General features: G+C 34.2%; 2 protein-coding genes across 3 annotated transcripts; one reads left to right on the plus strand and one right to left on the minus strand.

Annotated features, from left to right (window-relative positions):
• The first annotated feature begins 1,762 nt into the window (after positions 1-1,762).
• LOC145087925 (auxin response factor 18-like) lies at positions 1,763-4,972 on the plus strand. 2 transcript variants are annotated; one of them, XM_079026065.1, is made up of 5 exons: positions 1,763-2,290; positions 2,408-3,650; positions 3,725-4,461; positions 4,564-4,629; positions 4,729-4,972. In XM_079026065.1, exons 2-5 carry the CDS (start codon positions 2,538-2,540, stop codon positions 4,814-4,816), a joined length of 2,004 nt encoding a protein of 667 aa, XP_078882191.1. In that variant the 5' UTR covers positions 1,763-2,290; positions 2,408-2,537; the 3' UTR covers positions 4,817-4,972. The 2 variants fall into 2 exon arrangements, with proteins under 2 accessions (XP_078882191.1, XP_078882192.1); XM_079026066.1 differs by having other exon boundaries at positions 2,493-3,650.
• Positions 4,973-10,399: 5,427 nt separating this feature from the next.
• On the minus strand, positions 10,400-17,280 carry LOC145087926 (SIT4 phosphatase-associated family protein). The gene is made up of 17 exons (XM_079026067.1): positions 16,945-17,280; positions 15,619-15,722; positions 15,367-15,453; positions 15,211-15,286; positions 15,036-15,110; positions 13,817-13,870; positions 13,569-13,628; positions 13,342-13,458; positions 13,076-13,170; positions 12,780-12,985; positions 12,476-12,677; positions 12,212-12,365; positions 11,991-12,113; positions 11,833-11,915; positions 11,595-11,739; positions 11,486-11,515; positions 10,400-11,389 (listed from the first exon to the last, which is right to left on the minus strand). Exons 1-17 carry the CDS (start codon positions 16,981-16,983, stop codon positions 10,715-10,717), a joined length of 2,325 nt encoding a protein of 774 aa, XP_078882193.1. The 5' UTR covers positions 16,984-17,280; the 3' UTR covers positions 10,400-10,714.
• Between the last annotated feature and the right edge of the window lie 6,396 nt (positions 17,281-23,676).

The raw sequence follows: 23,676 nt of genomic DNA on the forward strand, positions 1-23,676 counted from the left end.
TATAACAAAACACTTGTACTACTTATGTATATTTTATTTTTATAGCATGTGACAATAATGTAGTACAACTAATAAATGAGTAACTCTATTCTTCAACCTTTATTGAATTCTTAATTATTTTATAAAAAAAGTTACCAGTCCAAAGGTGTGAACTGGCGCATTAGAATTTCATGGTATTGATTGGTCAATATGGGATTTTCATATAAAAGCATTTTTTTTTTCTTTTTAATTTTGAGCAACATAATCACCTTATCAGTTGTGTGAAAGTACAGGTCATAAATGGTAATCCTCTGTTATATCACGTTCTCACTTGTCATGCGACAACGACCATGAAATCGTTTGGTTTTACACATTTTTATCATTTTTGTTATTTCTTTTTCATGAAACCGGCCTTATAGTTATAGATCTGCCTATTGAATGGAAATGATAATTCATCTTCCAACTCTGTTTAATTAGAAAATGTCAAATGAATTAATGGTCATAAACCTCCGATGGACTAACGTCAAAGAAATAATTTATGTTATCGACTTCTTTATTTTTTATGTCAAGATAATCATATGATATGGGAGGTTGTAGAAGTGTTAATACATGGCTTGATACTAGTAAGAATGGAGGTTTGATCACATCAACAACTAATCTGTCGTATTAATCCGATATTTCAGAATTGGATGAAATTCGCACACGACATGTAAAATGGACTGATTTAAAAACCTTACATATTTGCCATAATGTATGTTTTTTTTTTATCATTTGGGGGTTGTTTTTAGGACTTTTCTTCTTGATCTTTGTGTTGTTATTGATTGTAATATGATATTCAATTCAATAGTTTGTGCATCAATTTCATGTGATTGACTTTAATGTTTATGTTATTTAGTTCAATGTTTAGTACTTCAAACTTCGAAATCCAAAAAATATTTTCGACATGTAAACATAACATTATCAAAACTTAAAAAACTTAACAAATACGTGGTATATCACAATTTAGAGCATAAAATATCTATTTTTCGTTGAAACCCAGCAATACAAAACATTTCCGAGGTAGGAGTCAAGAGAGATTTTTTAGAGAGTAAGGTGGAAACGAAAAAAAATTTCTCTCTTTCTATTTTAATTGTTAATGAGTTAGACATGTTTAAAAAAATTATCTGAAAGTTGGTTGATAGTTAGTAACTAATAACTAAAAGTTGTAGGTTTTATTTATATACATGAGTATTTGATAAAAATAGAAGAAAACTTTCTAAAACATACAAAATTGCATAGGACTTAACAAAAACATATCACTAATTTAAGATGAAGAAAAAAAATCTAAGTCCATTTGCAAAATAATAGAGTTTTTTATAATTTTTTTTTATAAATAATAGAGTTTTTACAAAAACTGAATACTATGCTTTGATCTCAAATGCGTTTTTAAGATATATTTTTTTAAAAACATCAAGATTTGTTTTCATGGTTATATAAAACTAAACTAAAATAATTATTATTTATAAATGGCATCCAACTTTTAAGATAAAAGATTAAATTTAGATTAACCCAATGACAAAAGAATGACATCATATCATCATTTAACATTCTTTTTAATAAATCACACAAACTTCAAATATTTCCAATAAAACGATTGGGCCTCTACCGAAAGAAAATGTTAGCAAATTCCCATTAAATTCCTCAAATTAATTAATTTGTAAATTTTTTGCTGTTGGTTTTAGTTTTAGAGAGAGAAAGAAGAGTAAAGGAGATAAGAACAAACAAAATTCACATTACTGGGTAGGGTTACAGAGAGAGGGAGTGTGTGTTTGTGTGTGGGTGGGGACAGTGTATGTTTTAGAGAGAGAAAGTCGAATTTTTAACTTTTCTCGTGGAGGTACCTGCCATGGCTCATCACTCGTCTGCTGTTTTCTTTTGTCTGTTACTCTGTTCGTCTTTATATCTCTCTACGTGAGTACGCTCGCTTCTGAAGATCTCCAACTGATTCGGAGGTGTTTACGATCGACGATGGAGGTGTTGTTTCGGGCTGTTGAGGAGGCGCTGAATGTGTGATTTTCAACAGGCGAAGAGATACTTTTTGCAGATCGGTTTGTTGTCGAGTATAAATGTATCTGGAGTTAAAAAATTTAATGGAGGTGGAATTGAGGGTACAGAGTTAGTTTTGATTCGTACTTAGGGTTTTATTGTTGAGATACTATAGAACCAGTGGCAGGAAATCATTGTGGTTTCAGGATATTTTCAAATTCAAGTCGCTGTACGTTGAAGGCATGCGCTACGTACTATATTCCTTTTCCTTGACCTAACCTCTAAGGTAATCTCTCTCCCCTTCCTTTTCCTTATGTGTAATAAGTATCATGTATTTGAGTACTGTGTACGCTTGTAGTATCGAGGATGATCAATGTCCTGTTAATTGTGTACCTTCATATAGGTTTACTTGAATTTACCATTTACTGAGAAAGAGAACGGATCTAATTGAGGAGGCAACCTTTGATTCTTTTTTCCATAAACAACAGTTAAAGGTTAGGGATCTAATAGCAGCCAGCCAGGAGCAAGCAAGCATGAACGAGGTTGAGAAGGGTGTAAACCCTCAACTTTGGCACGCCTGTGCTGGTGGGATGATTCAAATGCCTCTACCGAATTCACACGTCTACTATTTCCCTCAGGGTCATGCTGAACATACACTTACGACTGTAGATTTTGGCGGAATACCTAGGGTTCCTCCTTTCATTCTGTGCAGGGTGATTGATGTTAAGTTTCTAGCAGACATGGAAACAGACGAAGTTTACGCCAAGATCAGGTTGATTCCTGTTGGAAACAATGATATTGGTTACAATGTTGGGATTGACGATGGGGTTTTGGTTGAGACACACAAACGCAACACCCCTGACTCTTCAGAGAAGCCCTCTTCATTTGCAAAAACATTGACTCAATCAGATGCCAACAATGGTGGAGGTTTCTCTGTCCCTCGATACTGTGCTGAAACAATATTTCCCCGTTTGGATTATTCAGCTGATCCCCCTGTTCAAACTGTGATAGCTAAAGATGTTCATGGTGAGATTTGGAAGTTTAGGCATATCTATAGGGGGACTCCTAGGAGGCATCTTCTGACTACTGGATGGAGTACTTTTGTGAACCAGAAAAAGTTAGTTGCTGGGGATTCCATTGTATTTGTCAGGGCAGAGAATGGGGATCTTTGTGTTGGAATCAGACGTGCTAAAAGAGGTGGCATTGGTGGTCCTGATTCCCCTTCTGGCTGGAATTCTTATTCCGGAAACTCTTCTTCTTCTACTTCTACTTCTTTCTATGGTGGATTTTCTTCCTTCTTGCGTGACAATGAGAACAAGTTAATGAGAAATGGGAATGGGAGTAAACGAAATATTACTGGAAGGGGAAAAGTGAGACCTGAAGATGTTATTGAAGCTGCATCTCTTGCAGCCAATGGTCAGCCATTTGAGGTCTCCTACTACCCACGTGCAAGCACTCCAGATTTCTGTGTGAAAGCTTCTTCTTTGACTGCTTCTTTGACCAGTCAATGGTGTGTTGGAATGAGATTCAAAATGCCATTTGAAACAGAGGATTCAGCACGTATAAGTTGGTTCATGGGAACCATATCATCTGTTGATGTTGCTGACCCTTTTCACTGGCCTAATTCTCCATGGCGACTTCTACAGGTAACATTTATATAATTATATATCTAAAGATTCTCTTATTTTACCCTATTCTGACATTTTTACCCTTGATGCAGGTTAACTGGGATGAACCGGATCTGTTGCAAAATGTGAAGCGGGTGAGTCCATGGTTAGTTGAACTTGTGTCAAGTATGCCAGTTATCCATCTTTCACCCTTTTCACCACAAAGAAAGAAGCTCCGATTACCCCAACCCCCAGATTTACCACCTGAGGGCGATTTCGTCATTTCGTCCTTTTCAGGCAACCCCCTTGGGCCTAGCAGTATTCCTGCAAGCATTCAGGGAGCCAGGCATGCTCGATTTGGGATCCCATTAATGGATCTCAACCTTAATACCCACAAACTACAGTTGGGTCTTTTTCCTTCTTCTCATGACATTAATGAACCTTCCATGGATATCAATAAAGATGACGTGTCATGCTTGTTGACCATTGGAACTTCTAGTGTTAAGATGGAGAAAAGTGATGAAAAAGTCAAGGCACCTCTTTTCTTACTGTTTGGTCAACCGATACACATTGAGCAGGAAGTTATGGATTCAAAACTTCCAAATTTGTCAAACAAGAATGGGAATGATTTTTTCAAGAATCAAGGATCGGATAGTGGTCATTGCAAAGTGTTTTTGGAATCTGAGAATGTTGAGAGAACTCTTGACCTTTCTGTTCTTGAATCTTATCAAGAACTGGAGACAACTTTGGCAAATTTGTTTGGAATTGGAACCTTTGATAATTCTTATGCTCATGTGCTATATAAAGATTCAAAAGGTGATGTCAAACGAATTGGTGATGAACCTTTCAGGTATGTGTTACATTTGTGTCAAAGCAGCAGCTAATTTTTTACTCATGATTTATTTGTTAATATAAAGTCTTTTTAATAAATATTTTGTGTGTGTTGGTACAGTGAATTTGTGAGAAAAGCTAGAAAGCTGACAATTCCTTTGGATGCATGCAACCACAATGATAAAAGGTGACCATTTATTTGCAATTATGGTTATATGTTGTTAGTATACATAATACATAATTCATGGGATATAATATAAATGAAATGTTGTTAATTTTGTTGCAGAAAATGGAATATAATAAGTGTGCAAAGTGGTGAACATGGACTTGAGTCTTCGAATCACACAGGGGCTGCTATGAGCATATTTGCATAGTAATAATATGAAATATGTTGCATTTGCATTTGACTTTTGTTTAAGACAAAACATATTTTCCTTGTTTCTGTAGTAGTCTGTACTTGAATTTGAGTTCAAGACAAAGATGTTGCTTATGTTGACTATATCATATCATATGCGATTGACTTTGTATGATTTTCTTAGTTACCTTTTTTTTGTGAAAAATTGGGACTTGTTTTGTTTGATTGTATCTTCAGAGTAACCAAAACCTACAATTCTAATTAATTGGGATACAATTTTAATTGGATGGATGGATAACTAGACTCTAGGTCTTAGGCAAATCGCTATTAATTTTTGCGCAATATTTGTTCGAATCCCTATAATTTTTGTATTGACCTTCAAATTTTAGTTGATAACAAATTTTACATTTAATTATCTGGAGTGTATTAAGCTCGAGCCTGTGTAGTTTTTATATTGACCTGCAATTTTAAGTGCACACAACCTGCTAACCAAAGTGTCTGTAGAAAAGACGGTTATTAATACGCTCATGGGAAAAGAGAACTATAAATATGGGTTGAAATCTTTGTTAATTTTGAATTATGAAGTCATGTTTGACTTTCAGAATTACCATTTTTTTTTCTGAATTTATGGGTTTATGAACATCTGTCCAAATTTTTAATTAATTTTGAAATGATTTAGTTAAGTTAGGTTTGTGGTCTTTTTTCTATATAAAGACAATACGGTAATTTTTATGTCTTGTTTTGTCCCGTTCTAACTTTATCATATGTTTTTTTGATAACAAATTCTATTATGTTCCATTTTTAACAAGCAATAGTTTTTTTTAATAAAGGCAGTACAGTAATTTTAGTCTTTTTGTATATAAAGGTAATATGATAATTTTAGTCTTTTTTGTATACAAAAAATTAGTCCACTCCAATCAAGTTTTGCTTAGTCTACATCTACGAACACTACCTTAATATCAATAGAATATGGATGTGGTCATTCTGTGATTTTTTATTCTCTGCTTTCAAGTTTGGGAGACTTCTCATCTTGAATTTCTAAGTTGTTTTTAAGCTTTTGAGTTATTAATAATCTCGATATTCTTTCCTGTAGGATTCTATTGATCCAAGACCTGTATGTAGACCCTGAAACCTACTTTCTTTTATGACAATATCAACCAAGCCCAATCGGTCACAACATGTTGTTGATCATTTCTATTATGTTTTATGTGTTTGTGTCTTGACATTTGAGATAAATTCTTGCAGTCTATATCAAATTGGTGTCAAAGAATCCATGGCTCCTGAACCAGTTGATAATTAGAATCAATGGAAGAGGGCTTATAAGGAATGAAGTCATCCATGGCAGAGAGCCAAAGACACAATAACAATAAAGGCCTAATTTCCTAGATCCATGTAAACTAAAGATGGTAGAAATAGCGATTATGGTAAGTTGTTGTCTACTATTGATGATTTGATAAGTGTCCGTTAATAGAAGAAACCAACCAAGTTGGTAATGATCAACAACAACCATCGATACAACAAATATTGACCCTACAACCACTACTTGTGTTTGAAGGTCGTTCAGTTTGAAGGTCAAAACGACGGAATAAGTAGGGAACCATGGGAACGATGTTGAATAATGGAAATCCCAATTAGAGATTTAGAAAGTTAGATATGCCTCTTTGTATGGGAACAACCCTAATGGTTAAATTCTAGAAGCAAAGAGGTACTTCAATTTTTATTGGCTAAACGAAGAGGATAAAATGGAGGCATTGGTTGTTGCATTGAAAGGGGATGCCTTATTGTAGTACCAATGGGAGCACTGGAGATGGGCTATTAGCAATGCCTTTTGGCCTAACTAATGTCCCAACTACGTTCCAATCTCAAATGAATGACAATTTTTTTCCTTATCTTCGAAAATTCGTCTTAGTATTTTTCTATGACATATTGGTGTACAAACACATCGAGGATCAACACGTGAAACATGTGGCACTAGTCCTTGAAACATTAAAGTGACACTCCCTTTATGTGAATAGAGAAAAGTGTAGTTTTGTTCGAATGTGAGTTTCCATATTTGGGACATATCTTAAAATCTAGAGTAGCTATGTGAAAGCTATGTTGGATTATGAAATTCCAAATAATATTAAGGAATTATGAGGATTCCTTTGGGTTTACCAAAAATATCGAAAATCCCTCCCATGAACTGAGCAGATAAAAAAAGGTTAGCTTCATTGGATAAAAGTAGCAAAAAGGGCATTCAACATATTGAAGCAACTCATGATTACCTCCCTAATTCTTGTAATGCCCGATTCTTGAAAGTCATGCCTCAGATTTTAGGGTTAGAGCGGTTATCATTCGAAACATACATCTCATTGCATTTTTAAGTTATACATTGAACAGATGGAACTGGCTCAAACCTAATTATGAGAAATAATTAATGGTCACTGTGATGATTGTTCATAAGTGGCAAGATTACCTTCTTGGACGAAACTTCATTCTTGGAACTTAAGTTCATTCTCGAACAAAGTGAGGCGGGAAGTAACCATCAAAAATGGTTTTGTAACTTATTTGGTTTTGACTTTGTAAACAATATAATATGGGAGTATCCAACAAGTGGCAGATGTCTTGTCGAGAAAATCATAAAGCGAATTAATTTTGGGAAGTTTAATTTCCAACATTGGCTTTGATCCATATAAATAAATTGACTTTGATCTTGAAGTACCCGTTTTCTATGTGAGAAAATCAGGATGTTTTGAATGCTTGAATTATCAAGAGTTGTGAGATATTCTTTCAGATTAAAGCATTTCGAGGATACACTCAGACTCTCTAATTGGATAAAACTAAGTATGAGATCATGAACAAAGAATGAAAAGGATGATTTCTTATTTGTACCAAAATAAAATGATAAAAAAGTGGGTATATGACCTTTATCTGAAAACTGACAGAAGAAACTGTCATAAAACAGTTTCACAACCACTATAAACTTGTCATAAACGGCCACTGAAAACGAGTTCAAATACAGGATCACAAAACCGGGTTTAAGACACAAATTAAGATTTTAATGTATCATTTATAAGGGCCAAAAACCAGCTCAACCCCGTCCAAGGGATCTGCCCCTTGGACCTCGCTCCCAAGGGCGCTGCCCCCGGACCCCTGTCGGTTCAAGGGCGTCATTCCTAAATAGCAATGTACTTTCAACCAAGACAAACTTAAAAAAGTGTGCATTCCTCACCATCCAAACTTGTTTAATATTTATCAAGGCAACATTGATCAACAAATTAATCTCATTACACTTAAATAATATTAGAGATACAAATCACCAACAAACCTCCTCTATTTAAGTGTAATCTTGATTAACTTAAAATAAAGTCATAACAACAACAAGTTGCTGCATAAATGAAATATCGTGACGATTAAATTCCACATTCGTATATTACTCATACCAAATATTTGAATATTAGGGTGTCACTAAGGATTGGACCATTTATATTCATAATGAATACATGAAGAATATACACACAACAATTTACATTCTCATAAGTTCCAACTTGACACTATATTTTACTAACCTGTGTCATATCCTTCAATAAGCATATCAAAGCTAAGTCTCAAACTTCTTGAAGCGGATAAACTGCATGCTTATATAGGTAGTCATTTATTCTGCACCTACACATGCAATTTTTCAAAGAACTATTAAGAAATTAAATTTCAACTTCCTTTGCTTGCAGTATTGAACACATACCTTGGGATGATGTTAATAATATGTTTCAATCTTCAAATATCAAGTTTTTTGTATTGAATTCAGCATCTAATATTGCATTAGATGGGAATTGGGTATCTTAATATAAAAGATTTCAGGTGGACTTTAAACCCATCCCACAATCATCTTGTGCAAAAGATCTCTTGCTAACCATTTGGTTAGATGATCGGCTAAATTCAACTAAGTTCTTACAAACTCCACATATATCACACCACTCATGATGAGCTCACGAATCATGTTATGTCTAACACCTAAATTTCTAGACTTCCCATTATACACTTGACTATAAGTCTTAGGCAAAGTCGTTGCAGCAATATCACACCTGATAGAAATAGTAGATATCGGTTTCGGCTATAACGGAATTTCATAAATCAAATTCCATAGCCACTCAGCTTCCTTACCAACATCAAATAATGCTACAAATTCATTCTGCCCCCGAACCCCATTCGGTTCATGGGTTTCGCCCCTAAATAGCAGTATACTTTCAACCAAGACAAACTTAAACAAATGTGCATTCCGCACCACCCTAACTTGTTCAATATTTATCAAGGCAACATTGATCAAAAAATTAATCTCATTACACTTAAATAATATTAGTGATACAAATCACCAACATTCTACATCATCGGTAGTGAATTTACTCATAAATAAAAGAGATAGTTTGTTTTCATGGTTCCAATCTCAATAAGATCTGACTGAGACAAGGTCTTTATGAGAAATTGTTTGAGGGAATTATGTAGCCTTGGAAGTAGCAATTTTAAAGAGAGGTATTGGTTATCATCCATAAACTTATGGACAATCAAAAGTGGTTAACGAATCAGTCTGGGACCTAATTGTGTTGTTTTAATCACGAAATACCAAAAACATGGGTGAAATGGCTTCCATGGTGGAGTTTTGGTATAATACATCTTGTCACACTTCATTTAAACACGTCCCTTTTAAAGATCTATATGGCCGAGATCCACCCAAAATGACCAGGTTCATCACAATGAATCTCCATGCTAACGTTGTATATACCCTAATAACAGTTATGCAAAATGAAAATAAGAAAAACAAATAAGATTAAAGTGTGGACAAAAATGAAACATTTATTATGGAACGTAATAACCAAGACAGACAAAGTAACAACTTTTTTAATTATTATTATTATTATTGAAGCGTAAAATTCCAAACCAATGCCAGGTGAGAGAAGTGTAGGTGTTGAATTATTTTAGAGTTAGGATTGGGGAGTAGATATATGTTTGATTGGAATGGCACGTGCATACACATGCAGGCAAGTGATGTGGGGTTGTTCACAGCTCATAAATCATGATAGTAGTAGCTCACAAACACAACTAAAATACACAATAAACAAGGATTTGTGGCAGGCTGCAATTGGATTTGGATGGGAAAATGAAAATCCCACGTTTACGTTTATATGTAAACCAACATATCCATGAACCAAATAAAAAGAAGCTTTTTATATAATAAAATAAAAATAGATCCTATCCGATGGCAATAAAATAAGGAATGTTAGTGGGACGAAAAAGGAATGTTTGGTTTAGTAGGGTCACTAGTCCTCTCCACTTGAGGTCTGAAATTCCCTTTAGACTCTGAAAAATCTAACCTGTATCACCCATGCCCGCATGTGAGGGTTAAATATTTTGGTTTTGAATCATTATTTAATTAGTTGAATCAATCCAAGACCAAATCATGTCCAAAAATTGAATGGTCGGATGCAACACCAATAACAAACAATCGTGTGTTTGTTTGTGTTACCAGATATACAAATAAAGGCATCAAACAACACCACCACCGCTTTGGCCTTTCAGTCTGGGCTGTCTAATGCCATTCAAAATCTCTACATATTCGTATTACACTTCATTTAACAAAAGTAAACTGTTTTTTTTTCTTTTACTTCAAACAACAGAACGGAGTCCTCGCCTTATAAGTATGAAATATTATGGGACAAAAAATGAGGGAGAAACCCTCCCCCTTGACAAAATCTGATAAGAAAACATACGTGACACATTATACAAAAAACAAAAACAAAAACCTAAATGATAACAATAATAATAAATAAATAGATAAAAATAAAACACCCAACTCTGAAACAAAATTATACTCTACTCGGTACTCACTCTGTACATCCATTCATTCATGTCTTGTTCTTGTTCTTGTGAACAATCCTGGAATGGATCACTCAGAAACATCAAGGTTGGGGTCGGGGTCAACCCTCCAGTAGTTTGAATCATTAAAATCCTTCTTCAACTCATTTTCCTCTTTCTCAGGTCCAGGAATCACCTCCTGCTTTTTCAAAGGCCCTGCTTCCCCAACAATCCCCTCCTTAAGAGCCCCATCCATCGCCTTTTCACTCCCTTCCAATTCCAATTCTACCCCTACAAACTCCACATCTTCTTCAAACAAACCACCACCCTTTTCATTTTCTTTTTCGCTTGACCCATTTGCATTTGCATTTGCTGCAGATGTATTTTCGTAATCCAGAAACGGATTCACCCCTCCTCCTCCTGAAACCCATTCTGGCATCGGCCTATCTGCAAACAGATCCTCCTCCCTCTCCTTATCATTCAAATCTCCGTTTATTACATTCTCCTCTTCAATAAACGGATTTTTTTTATCAACCACCACTTCATCATCACTTCTGTTATTACCACCGTTAGATGTCCCACTTCCATTCAAATTGATCTCATCCATTGCTTCAGAGTGTGATGTAGGCCCCTCACCCTCACCCATTCTCATTCTCTCCTCTTCAAAAGCAAACCAATTTGAATTTGTAAACAGACTGCCTTCTTCATCACCTAACCTCAACGATGATATCACAACTTCAGCCGATTCATCATCAAAGTAACCATCCTGCAATTTATTTTTTTTTTTTTAAAAAAATACTTTATATTTTCCAAAATCAATAAATTAAATCAGGTATTATTATTATTATTATTTCTTTATTACCTCATCATCCCGATTAAGAGTTCCATGACCCTGAAAGTAAACATAAAAAAATATATAATTTTATTTATGTAACTAAACACAACATTTTACGTTTAGGCTTTTAGCATACCTCTTGAGTTTCTTCATTGTCATCGTATATGTTGTATTGAAATGCTTGACTTAGATTATTTGCTAAAGCAGCAACATCATAGTCTCTGTCATGAATCTCATCTTCATCACTGTCCCTACTTCTCTCTTGCAGTGCAGATGGCCGCCTATCATTACAACACACACATATTTATTTCTTTATATAAATAAATAAAAAAAACAAATTTATATGAAGAAAATTCAGATTAAAAAAAACATACCCGCAAGCCCATCGGTACACATTTTCAACCATGTTACGTTCCTGTAGAACTGTAGTCTGCCATTCGCTCCATTCACTACTTTCCTACATCACAAATTGGTACATCAAATTAATTCTTCATCTTATCTTTAATCAAAGATTCTATGAAGCAAAACTTACCTTGATGTGTGTCTGGATACGGCTATCGCTGTTTGCCAGCTGGATGATTTTATTGGCAATACGTGTCACGTGTCCCAGGTTTCCAACTCGGGGCGGATTTCTTCCCGAAGCCACCAATGTCGGCTGCATACCCAACACCCCACACAACACTGAGTATTACATATACACTTGAAAGGAATTAAAAATATCTTACATTCATAGAGACTTAGTTGGTTCGTTACCTGATTAAGGGTGGAATAATTATCTGCTTGTTGGATCTTTGTTATCAGAGAGCAGTCTTGAAACAGATGATCCATCATGGTGTCATTTCTACTTTCTAAGCAGGAATATATTATGCTTTCAACATGATGATGTAAAGCATTATTAAATGGGTACCTACATATAATTATAAACTCAAACCCTTCAGATCCTAGTAACACCAACACCAACACCAAACTCAACTCATTCATAAATTAATCATCATATTCTTAGTTGTTAGTTCTTACTCAAAGAAAAGATCAAGAACTCTTTGAATAGTTCCAGATGCGATTAATTCCTTTTCTGCAGTTTGATTTCCGGTTTTCAGTAAAACTGCTATGAACTCCACAATCTTTAAACGATGCTTGCCTAGAGGAGGCTTCAATTGCCCATATGAAGTTGCCAAAATTTTATCATCCAACGACACATTCAATAACATCAACAAGTCACCTGAAATAATGGGACATGATTTAAAAATAAATAAATAGCATGATATCATCACATGCACAAGACAAGAAATTACTGACATGACATGAGATGGATGAAACTCACCAAGTTTTGGCAGCATTGCACCTACAGTCTCCTGGTTGACTTGTACGGGTGATTCATACATGTGTTGACCTCGAAAAGAATTGAATAAAGATGAAGTGGCTGATTTTTTAGGATCTAATAAGGATATGCACACAGATAATGAGTGGACAAGTCCTGATTTTGAATGTGAGTCTTCCAATGCATGACCAAATATCCTTGTAACATAACTGAAAAACAGATTTTACATATAATATCAAACAATATACTATTAAGATAAAGTATTTGAGGGAGTAATACTAATTAAGCAGTGAATGAACCTTGAGCTTGAAAGCTTAGAGGCAAGTGGAGATGGAGCAGTTCGGGTTATAGCACATAAAGTTTCGGCTGCATTAGCATGTACTTCAGGAGGAGCCTGTCAGTAACATATGAAATTAGAAGCATATCATGCACAAAATTATATATATATATATATATATATATATATATATATATATATATATATATATAAATAAATTTAACAACAACTGTCTCTCTTGATCAGATATATGTTTATACATCAAAAATGAAACTCTGCTCTACTTACAGATGGATTCAGTTTATCCACAATCATTTCTAACAGATTGCTGTCTGCCAACCATTGCATAACTTCTGCATAATTGGGATACATATGATCATCACCTCCAACAAGTCTCACCAACACCTGTGTGTATGTGTGTGTGATCATAAAGGTCAAACTCAATCGCATGTGTCATTTTTAAGCATATGGTCAACAACTAGCCTTTCTGCAAGCTAAATAAGAAATTTACTAACCTCCTTTATTGATGTAATTCCTATTAAATCAACTAGCTGCTGGAAAACATACTGATGGGCCTGTAGCATTTGAAAATTCAAAGCTCAATCATATCTCCATTAACTTGCATGTTTACTTTGCAAAAAAGCGAATATATATATATATATATATATATATATATATATATATATATATATATATATATATACACACACACACACAATAGGAATGTAAAAGTAAGAAGCGTGTAAACAATGTATTTACTCACTTGAACATAATTCATAAGTGGAACCGTCTTGCGTACCATAAGACATATCACAACCTACAAGAAGCGGATAAAAATCTAAGTAATTTGCTTAGTTCAAAGTTAAACCAACTTATGTATATTATTTTTACCAAGTCATAGAAATAAACCTTAAAACACTTGGTTCAAGGTAAAACGAATCAAATATGGGTTAAAAAAATCATCAACTCGTGTATCTATAGTTACTAGAGTTTACAGCTTGCAAATTCAAGAATACTATTTTAACAATATATTTCTCATAATCATATTTAAAAACTGAAGTCTAATAACTTTTTAAAATCAGAACTAATGCAAAACCTCGTTAGCTCAACACACTTGATATAGTTGAAATTTACCCACAATCAAAGCAGTTCTTAACTATTATGTCTGGTTTAAATTATTACTGATATTATATCAGATATTAATTAGAAAGTGCTTATGAACAGTATATTTTTCCACTTTTAAGAGTTTTGCAACAAATATTTTGAATATCGGCACACTTAGTCCCTACAATTTTGTAACTTACAGAAAAGGTCCCTGTGAGGGTTTTTTACAGAAACAGTCCCTATGTTTAAGATTTTCATATGTTGGCAGCTTTGGCCCCTGTGTAGAAAATAAATAACAAAAACTGTTCCCGTGATTTACAGAAAAGGTCCTTGTGTATCTTTTTACAGAAACGATCCATATTTTTAAAAAAATTACAAACTGCGGCCAAACCATGCACATGCAAACCCTTACTTTGTCCCTCATGGAGTGGATACCATGTTCAATTCACGTTACTGATCATATTGTGATCTAATTTTAAATACATTGGTATTATAAATTTTAGAAAACAAACTGTAATCAAATACATAGTCATTTGTTATGTGCTATCATTTCTATACAGAAGAGTAAAATGGTCGTTTATTCAAATTCAGATAGTTCCATTAGCCCAAAAAACAGTCTTTATGTATAAAAGACTTATCCAGACAGACATCAATAACCATTCAGCCACTTTATCCATACAGAACCTAATGAGGAAAAAAAAACTATGTATGTTATAACTATATTTCAACACACAAAGATGACTTCGCTTCAGATTGAAGGACATGATAGACCAATAATACCATCTTGATAGTTATGTCACCTGTTTCTCTCCATCCCTCCAACCAAATTATGACAGATGGCAATCAAGGCAAGGAGATTGTAGTATTTAGGAATATACCTTACTGAAGTACCCGGCCAGCAAGGCACTATGTGGACGTGTTGGCTCCAAGAAGGAGAAAAGTAAATTCATTAGCTGCAATTATGGGATAGGAGGAAGGGGTTGTGAAACTAAAAGTTAGATGCATATTTTATAAAGTCATGAATGTTAAGTAATCATAGAATTAATAGCACACCTCCTCGTCCTCAACTAAAGCTTTGAAGATTACATCAATCTCACATGTGAATATCTCACAAGCAATGAAAGGAAACCTGAAGGATATTAAGAGATATTAGTAGATTGTAGATATACATAAACTTTATTCCAAATAATTTAGTAATGAATGACCTACTTGAATGTACGTTTGCTATCAGCATCCTCTTGAGACTCTACTATAATATACTGCAATAGTTGTTCAACCTGGGCTCTGTCTCGCAAACTGAAAAAAAGTACTCTTTTAAGTAGTGCACATAGTAGACTCCTATTACTGTAATTATAGTTTAATACTGTGGAGACATTATGATTTCTTGAGTGGTGGAAGTAAAGTGTACATAGATAATAGTGGTAAATCAATGAGTTTAAATTACTAGTAAAGTGTTATTACAAATTAATGAGGCGGCTATTCAATGCTTTGCATTCTTGAATAATATCTTCTTCATCCAAGAGCTCTTCCAATGTGAAATTTTCCTTGTCCAAGACTGACTCAACCTAAACCACATGACAAACTAACTGTTAGTAAAAAGTAAACAATTTATGCTTTATGGAGTCTCATCTTAACATTAAGATAAAGACCACCCTAAAGTGAACACATACGATTGATAGAACAATATGATGTGCTGTCATATAATATGAACACACCCATGAATAGAGAGAAAGCATCAGCCTGATTTTTACAAAATTAGATATCAAGCCATCCAGAAAGAAACTTATTTAACCACGCCCATATTATAATCTGATATCTTGTAAATCCTCTCAATTGACGCTCTTGTCCCTCAGAGGTTCAGACCAAGTGAGCATGTACCCCCTTGTTATTTAAAGCCTGACTTATCAACCAAAAATCTATTTACTATGAAGCATGTAACTTTTAGGGGAAGATTCATGGTCGAAATATTAACTTCCAATAATCTTTTGTGTCATCAAGTAACCTCTCGATCAATCTGAAAATGAAGTCATTCCTGAGTGCTATAGACATTGTTATTGAATCCCATGTGATGGCATTTGTTGCATCATTTTCCTATCATCCTATGCTCAATCACTTGGTTTAGGTGGGAATGACTTTTTATACACTTATGTTCTACCTTAATGATGCGAGATGTCCTCTCACATCTTTATGTTTTGTGTCCTGACTCCTGATGTTTCTAATGCATCTTAGAAGCATTCACAAGACATGTTAAAGAATTCAGTTCTGTAACTATGGTTAGATGGGGTTGGGGTAGCTTGACTATGGAACCAAGGCAATTGGAAGATGTAACAACAAAGTTAAGTTCTTTTTGCTCATTACATCCCCTCTGTACTATTCATGCCGAACTGCAAGGCCAGTCATGCTAACTTAAACCCATATGTTCTCACAACTTCCATTACAGATGGCCGCCTACGGCTAAATTAGCATACCAAATCGTAATTGAACCTCAGTATCCAAAACTAAATAAGTTTCAAATATAAGTTATTCATAATCAAGTACGCACTTAATTACTTAATCATATGAATCAAGCTGAGGTCTGAATGAGCCAAACACCATCACGTTTACGCTGTAATGATGCCAATAGCGTACATGAATAAGATAGCAAATTAATACCATATCGAGATCCATACAGCATCAGAACAAAATCAGATTATAAACGAAAAAACATGCAAATCACTCAATACTAGTCATCAACAATTTCATTACACATAAATTCAACAAAAAGATATATATTCCATCGTAACTTACAGGTGAAGAAGCAGATAGAGCTGTAAGTTTCCAAAACATGATGAATTATAACTCGCTTGGATCTACAAACCCTAGGAGATAGAACGTATGAAGATGAGTCCCAGATTGACGGTTGCGCGTCAAAAACTTTGGGAACAAATCCAACAAAAACCCTATGTTTTGGATATTGCAGAGAGAGAGGGAGAGGGGAGAGAAAGAGAGAAAATCAGAAGGCAGTAAAAATTGACAGATTTGAGAGACAGGGAGAGGAGAGAGGAGCTCCAAAATTTTCTCAAAATCGCAGCTAAGAGAAAGACGAAAGCTGTGTGGTGTGGTGACAAGGGGCAAAGGCCCGGGTCTGGACCTCTAAAATGCTAAAATGAGGTTCGGATTTTACATTAAAAAAAAAAAAAAAAAAAAAAAAAAAAAAAAAAAAAAACCCGGATAAAGAGTGTTCTTAGATTCACATATAGATTCATTCGCAAACGATAATGACATTTTAGATATAACGATTACCTAAATCTTAAACTCTATTAGCACAAAAAACAAATAAATTAATAATTTAATGTTTATTTTTACAAAAACTAACTGTTAGCTTTTATTTCTATAAAAATAGCAAGACAAAAATAATTATACATTTTTAAATATGTAAAATAGCATAAAAAGTAAATTTTAAAAACTAAAAACTTTTAAAAAAACTATTTCACAAGGTTGAAAGTTTTTTTTATCTAAAATAAAATTCTAAATAAGGAACGAAACTTTTGATGTAGTTTGAACTAAAAAAAAAAAAAAAGTTAAAACTTCTTAAAATTTGTTGTCAAACATACCTATAAAAGAGTGTATAAATAAGCTTTGTGTTTTTAATATGCGTGACACATATAATTAATTAAATAAGAAATGCATAATATTATCATCATTAAATATGAAATGAATTAATATAATATATATATTTCGTATTAAATTATAGTAATATTTTTATAATTAAAACTAAAACATATTAGAAAATCTCTATATTAAATAGCCAAAGAGTTGAATAAGAAAAAACTCACGTCAAATTGATTAATTAAGTTTTAAAATAAGAAAGAAATTAGACACAATTAAAAATATTTATATTATTAATTTTTTTTGAATGACTGAACTTTTATAAAAAAACAAAAAAGTCTAAGTAAGAAATTAAAAGCGAAACAGAACCATTACATCATAAAGTTCAAAATGGGGGGTTGAATCCATAAATTCCACGGAATAGAGAATTTATGCTTCCGATGTGCCACCCAATTAAAAAAAATAACAATATCTTCGAATAATATATTTTGTTTAGGCTTCGATTGGTCAAACACACACTTATTTCAGTTCATGTAGATAATAACTTCCAAGATATTCTTCATATTCATACTTAAATAAATAATCTTTAAATACAAAAACATCACATCGACTGAACTTAATTTAAACAGATTAAGATCACACCACAGACTCAGTTTCTGAATCAATGCTTTTGCTAGCATACACTCAAGAAAAAGATGATTAACACTCTCCACTTAAAATAGTATGAGGAATTTGAAACAAACTTTCGAGCTGTTGAATTTAACACATTTTACTCAATTTTTTGGGTTATCCCTCTCTCATATATACGACTAAGAGACTTGTATTAAAGTTACGATTGTAAATCAAAGAGAGCAGCTCAAACTTGACTTAGGGTAGAATAAAAAAAGTACACCTGTATTTAAGACCATGAATAAAGTTGCTCCAGTCGACTTGAGTTTGATAATAATATTATTATTATTTCTGACCTTGTTTTTCACACGTGACAAAATAAAGATACTACAATAAGCAATGCGAGTATCACCCAAACAATTATAAAAACTACAAAAATAAAAGCAAACACACTTTAAAAATTACATTTATAATTATTCTTAATAACTTATTAAGTGAGTTAGTTTCATATATGAATGTTGTGTCGGTGCCACGGCCCATGCGTGAGTTCACCTCCACCATATCACGGCGTGAACAAGCTCTTCTACGTAATGTTGAGGTGGCATGGTGATTTATGACCCCTTCACGCCCAGTTATGGCTATTTGTTATTTGAATAAAATTGAATTTTTCAATTCAAAAATTTGGATTTGACTATTTAGTTCGGATATTCAGATTTTTGGATTAACTTTCAACTAAAACTAATTATTGTTTTGAATTTCAGATTGATTTTGGATTATAAAATAAAACCGAATAGTCTAAAGAAAGCAAATAACAATTTATTATTATTATTATTATTATATATAAATTTATTTTTTTAAATATCTTCAAAAAGTTTAACCTAACAAAAAACATTAATATGCATCTTCTCTAAAAATTATCTACAAATATTAAACTATTATATATATATATATATATATATATATATATATATATATATATATATATATATATATATATATATATATATATATTAAGTATTGACTAGGCCCGACACATAAGTCAACACCAAATCATCGAGGAGCCCGAAATATCGCTTTTCCTGTTAGAAAAAAAAGGAACATATAAACTTTGAATTATATGTTTACATTATTTACTCATCAAATCATCTATAACAATACGTTTTATAACATCAAGTTACTGATGCGTTTACACAATATCAATGCACAACCAACTCGTAAACAAAAACTCATATATCTCCGCTTAAAGATTATACGATATTATCGTCTCGAAATTACTCGTGATAAATTCCATGAAGTAATTCACCGAGCGTGGATTTAATCCAACACTTAAATCCTCATTTCAAAAGTACTCATGAATGTTGCAGTAAACCATTATTATGTCTAAAACCTTAGACAATCTACAACCCAATTCATGACAGCCTTAATTCATTTTTTACTTCCAAAGTATGATCGATTGTGGATATTTGAATACTCTAATTATTCGGGAAGTAAACATGCAAAAGTGAAACACAATGATAAACAATTGACAGAAGATAGGTAACGATACTCATAAATAAATATTTATTATTTAATCATCAAATGTCAATTACATTTATTTGTTATAAGTTTCTAAATATCTATCTAATCACTAAAATTAATATCATCCTTCAGACTAATGTTCATCGCATGCTAAACGTGCTTAACCCTAATAAGACCCTTTGTGAGGGGATCGACAAGATTTTCTTCAGATGATACCCTCTTTACGACAAGATGTCCTTCTTCTACTCGATGTCTGATAAAGTGATATTTTATGTCGGTATGCCTAGATCTGCCATGATCTCTTGGTTCTTTGGCCAAGGCAACCGCTCCTTTATTATCACATAAAATCTCCATCGACTCCTTAATGGCTAGCACAAATTCAAAGTCTCCAGTGAAGTTCTTCAACCATATAACCTCTTTTGCTGCTTCGCTTGCTGCGATGTACTCTGACTCACAGGTAGAATCGACCATTGTGTTCCTACTTGGAACTTTTCCAAGTCACAACTCCTCCATTAAGGGTAAACACCCAGCCAGACTGAGAACGGAAGTTGTCTTTGTCTGTCTGAAAGTTGGCGTCACTATACCTAGTAACTCTTAAGTCATCAATGCCACCAAGCACAAGGACCCAGTCATTAGTTCTGCAGATACTTAAGAATGTTTTTGACCATTATCCAATGAGCTTTACCCGGATTTCCCTGATATCGACTAATCATGCTTAAAGAAAAAGCCACGTCAGGGCGAGTACATTTCATAGCATACATGATCGGTCCAACGGCGGAAGCATATGGTACTCGACTCATTTCTGTTATCTCTACATCGGTACTCGGACTCTAAGTCTTACTCAGTTTGGTATTGCTCTGGATAGGCAATTCTCCTTCCCTGGAATTCTCCATGCAAAAACGCTTTAACACTTTATCCAAATATGTACTTTGACTAAATCCAATTAGTCTTCTACTCCTATTTCTCAAAATCCATATTCCCAGAATATAAGCAGACTCTCCCAGATCCTTCATAACGAAACACTTTTCCAAGCCAGGATGTAACCTCCTGCAAGGTTGGAATGTTGTTTCCTATAAGTAGTATGTCATCAACATACAATACCAGGAAGGTGACTACACTCCCACTAGCTTTGACATATACACAAGATTCATCTTCACTTCTAGAGAAGCCACACTCTTTGACTTTCTCATCAAAGCAAAAATTCCATCTGCGAGAAGCTTATTTCAATCCATAGATTGATTTCTCAAGCTTACACGCTCTATTGGGGTACTTAGCATCCACAAAACCCTATGGCTGACTCATGTAAACATCCTCAGCCAACTTTCCATTAAGGAAAACAATTTTGACATCCATCTACCAAATTTCATAATCATGAAACGCAATTATGGCTAGCATAACCCTAATAGATTTAATCTTAGCCACTGGTGAGAAAGTCTCATTATACTCAACCCCTGGGGTTTGAGTAAAGCCCTTCGCAACCAGTCAGGCCTTGAAAATGTGTATCTTTCCATCCATGTTGGTCTTCTTCTTGAACATCAATTTGCACCCAACTGTCTTACAACCTAGTACATTGTCAACCAAATTCCAAACTTGGTTGTCATACATGGACTTCATCCCGCTGTTCATTGCCTCTTTCCACTTGGCAGACTCACGGACCGCCATTGCTTCCTTGTAGTTAACAATTTCATCCAAATTTACCAGTGTGCTATCACTGACAAGCATATCACCTTTTGTGGTTATATGGAAACCATATAACACAGGCGGAACGCTAACTCTACTAGAACGCCTAAGACGCAACGACTCGTCAACTGGTTCAACAGGAGTTTCTTCCTCGGGTTGAGCGCTAGTGTTGTTCCTTCATCATTTGACTCTTAAATTTCTTCAAGATCAATTATACTTCCACTGTACTCTTTACATATGAGTTCTCTCTAGCGAAAGACTCCCCTTTGTGCTACAAAAACCACGTTTTCACTAGGTCTGTCGAACAAATATCCAAAGGGATTTTGTGGGTAGCCGATGAAAATACATCTCTCACTTCGAGGTTCAAGCTTGCCATGAGTCTCTCGTCTAACGAAAGTTTCACAACCCCAAACATTGATATGTGCCACTGAGGGAACCTTCCCTATCCACATCTCGTGAGGTATTTTGACAACCTTCTTTATTGGGACAAGATTAAGAATGTGGTCGGCAGTCTCTAAGGCATGCCCCCAAAATGAGATTAGAAGTGAATCTCGACTCATCATGGAACGAACCATGTACAACAAGGTTCGATTATGCCTCTCAGCCACACCATTAAATTGTGGTGTCCTAGGAGGTGTTAACTGCGAAACAATTCCACATTCCTTGAGATAGTCATAGAACTTGATACTAAGATACTCACCACCTCTATCATATCTGAGCATCTTGATCTTCCTGCCCAATTGATTATCAACTTCATGTTTGAACTCTTTAAACTTTTCCAATGTTTCCGACTTGTGCTTGATTAGGTAGATATATCCATATCTGCTATAATCATCAACGAAAGTCACATAAAATCGATTTGCATTCCTTGTGGTGGATTTCAAGGGACCACACACATCTGTGTGTATGAGATCTAACAATCATGCACCTCTTTCACAAGAACCAGTGAAAGGTGATTTAGTCATCTTTCCAAGCAAACATGATTTGCATGTATTATCTGACCTTAATTCAAATAATTCCAACACTCCATCCTTTTAGAGTTGGGCAATGCGTTTCTTGTTGAAATGTATAAGACGACAATGCCACAAGCAGACTTTGTCTAAACCATTAGACGAATCATTTTGCAAAACACTATTATCTAAATTGTCTACAACAATCACAATTTCATACATGTTATCACAAGGTAATGCTTCAAAATAAAATACACCATTTTTTAAGCACAAATAAAACCATTCTCATTATCAAAAGAATATCTAAAACCTTTTTTTTATATAAACCATGAAATGAAATGATGTTTCTCGTCATTTCTGACGAATAGCAACAATTGTTCAAATCTAAACATAACTCACTACTAAGCACTAAAGAAGAACACCAATATTGGTAACAGGTGACGATCTCCTATTGCCCATAATCAAGTTCATCTTCCCATGCTCCACATCCTCACTTCTTTTTAGTCCCTGCAAGTCAGAGCAAATGTGAATCCACATCCTGTATCAAGGACTCAAGAATTAGAATGTGACGAGTTTTTAGATAGGATAATGTAAATACCTGTTGAGGTTGGCTTCACCTTTCCATCCTTTATATCATGCAAGTATTCGGGGCAGATTCGTTTCTAATGCCCTTTATCATGGAAGTAGAAGCAAGTAGTCACTTTAGGGCCAGAGGCAGGAGGAGCATCAGAACTGGCTTTTCCTTTGGGTCCATTGCTTGAGAACCCTGCTTGGGACTTTCTTTTCAAATTCTGTTTTAAGGGAGATTTCCTCTTCTTCCCCTTTCTGTGAAAACCCGAAATTTCCATTCTGTACAACATTTCAATTCAATAGAAGTCAGAACAGTTTCTACTAACTTTCAAGCTTTTTGGATTAAGTTTGAGTCTTTTAAGATGGTACTTCGGGAGATTTCAGGAGAGAGGATGCCCTAGGGTTTATTGTAAAACAATAGAGTTCCAAAAACTTCAAGAGTTTGGAGTTTACGGACCAAATGGTATTTGGACCGTAAACCCTAGTGACTATATATATGGCACTTAGGCATTTTTCACACTTTTTCACCATTTCAAAGTTAGAACTCAACCTGGTTCCTAGTATGTATTCTTGGTTGCTAACTCTCCTTATATATTGCATTTTA

The sequence above is a fragment of the Lactuca serriola genome, chromosome 2, assembly GCF_051521515.1.
Source record: "Lactuca serriola cultivar US96UC23 chromosome 2, Lser_US96UC23_V15, whole genome shotgun sequence".
Lineage (NCBI taxonomy): Eukaryota > Viridiplantae > Streptophyta > Magnoliopsida > Asterales > Asteraceae > Lactuca > Lactuca serriola.

Bases quoted from the DNA above. Each gene is read 5' to 3' on its own strand.
- LOC145087926 (XM_079026067.1), bottom strand. From the start codon at position 16,983: ATGTTTTGGAAACTTACAGCTCTATCTGCTTCTTCACCT. The intron at 15,454-15,618 runs GTAATAACACTT...ACTTTTTTTCAG, and splicing joins AATAGCCGCCTCATTAATTT to TTTGCGAGACAGAGCCCAGG. The intron at 11,916-11,990 runs GTAAGTTTTGCT...TTTGTGATGTAG, and splicing joins GTATCCAGACACACATCAAG to GAAAGTAGTGAATGGAGCGA.
- LOC145087925 (XM_079026065.1), top strand. From the start codon at position 2,538: ATGAACGAGGTTGAGAAGGGTGTAAACCCTCAACTTTGGCACGCCTGT. The intron at 3,651-3,724 runs GTAACATTTATA...CCCTTGATGCAG, and splicing joins CTCCATGGCGACTTCTACAG to GTTAACTGGGATGAACCGGA. The intron at 4,630-4,728 runs GTGACCATTTAT...ATTTTGTTGCAG, and splicing joins TGCAACCACAATGATAAAAG to AAAATGGAATATAATAAGTG.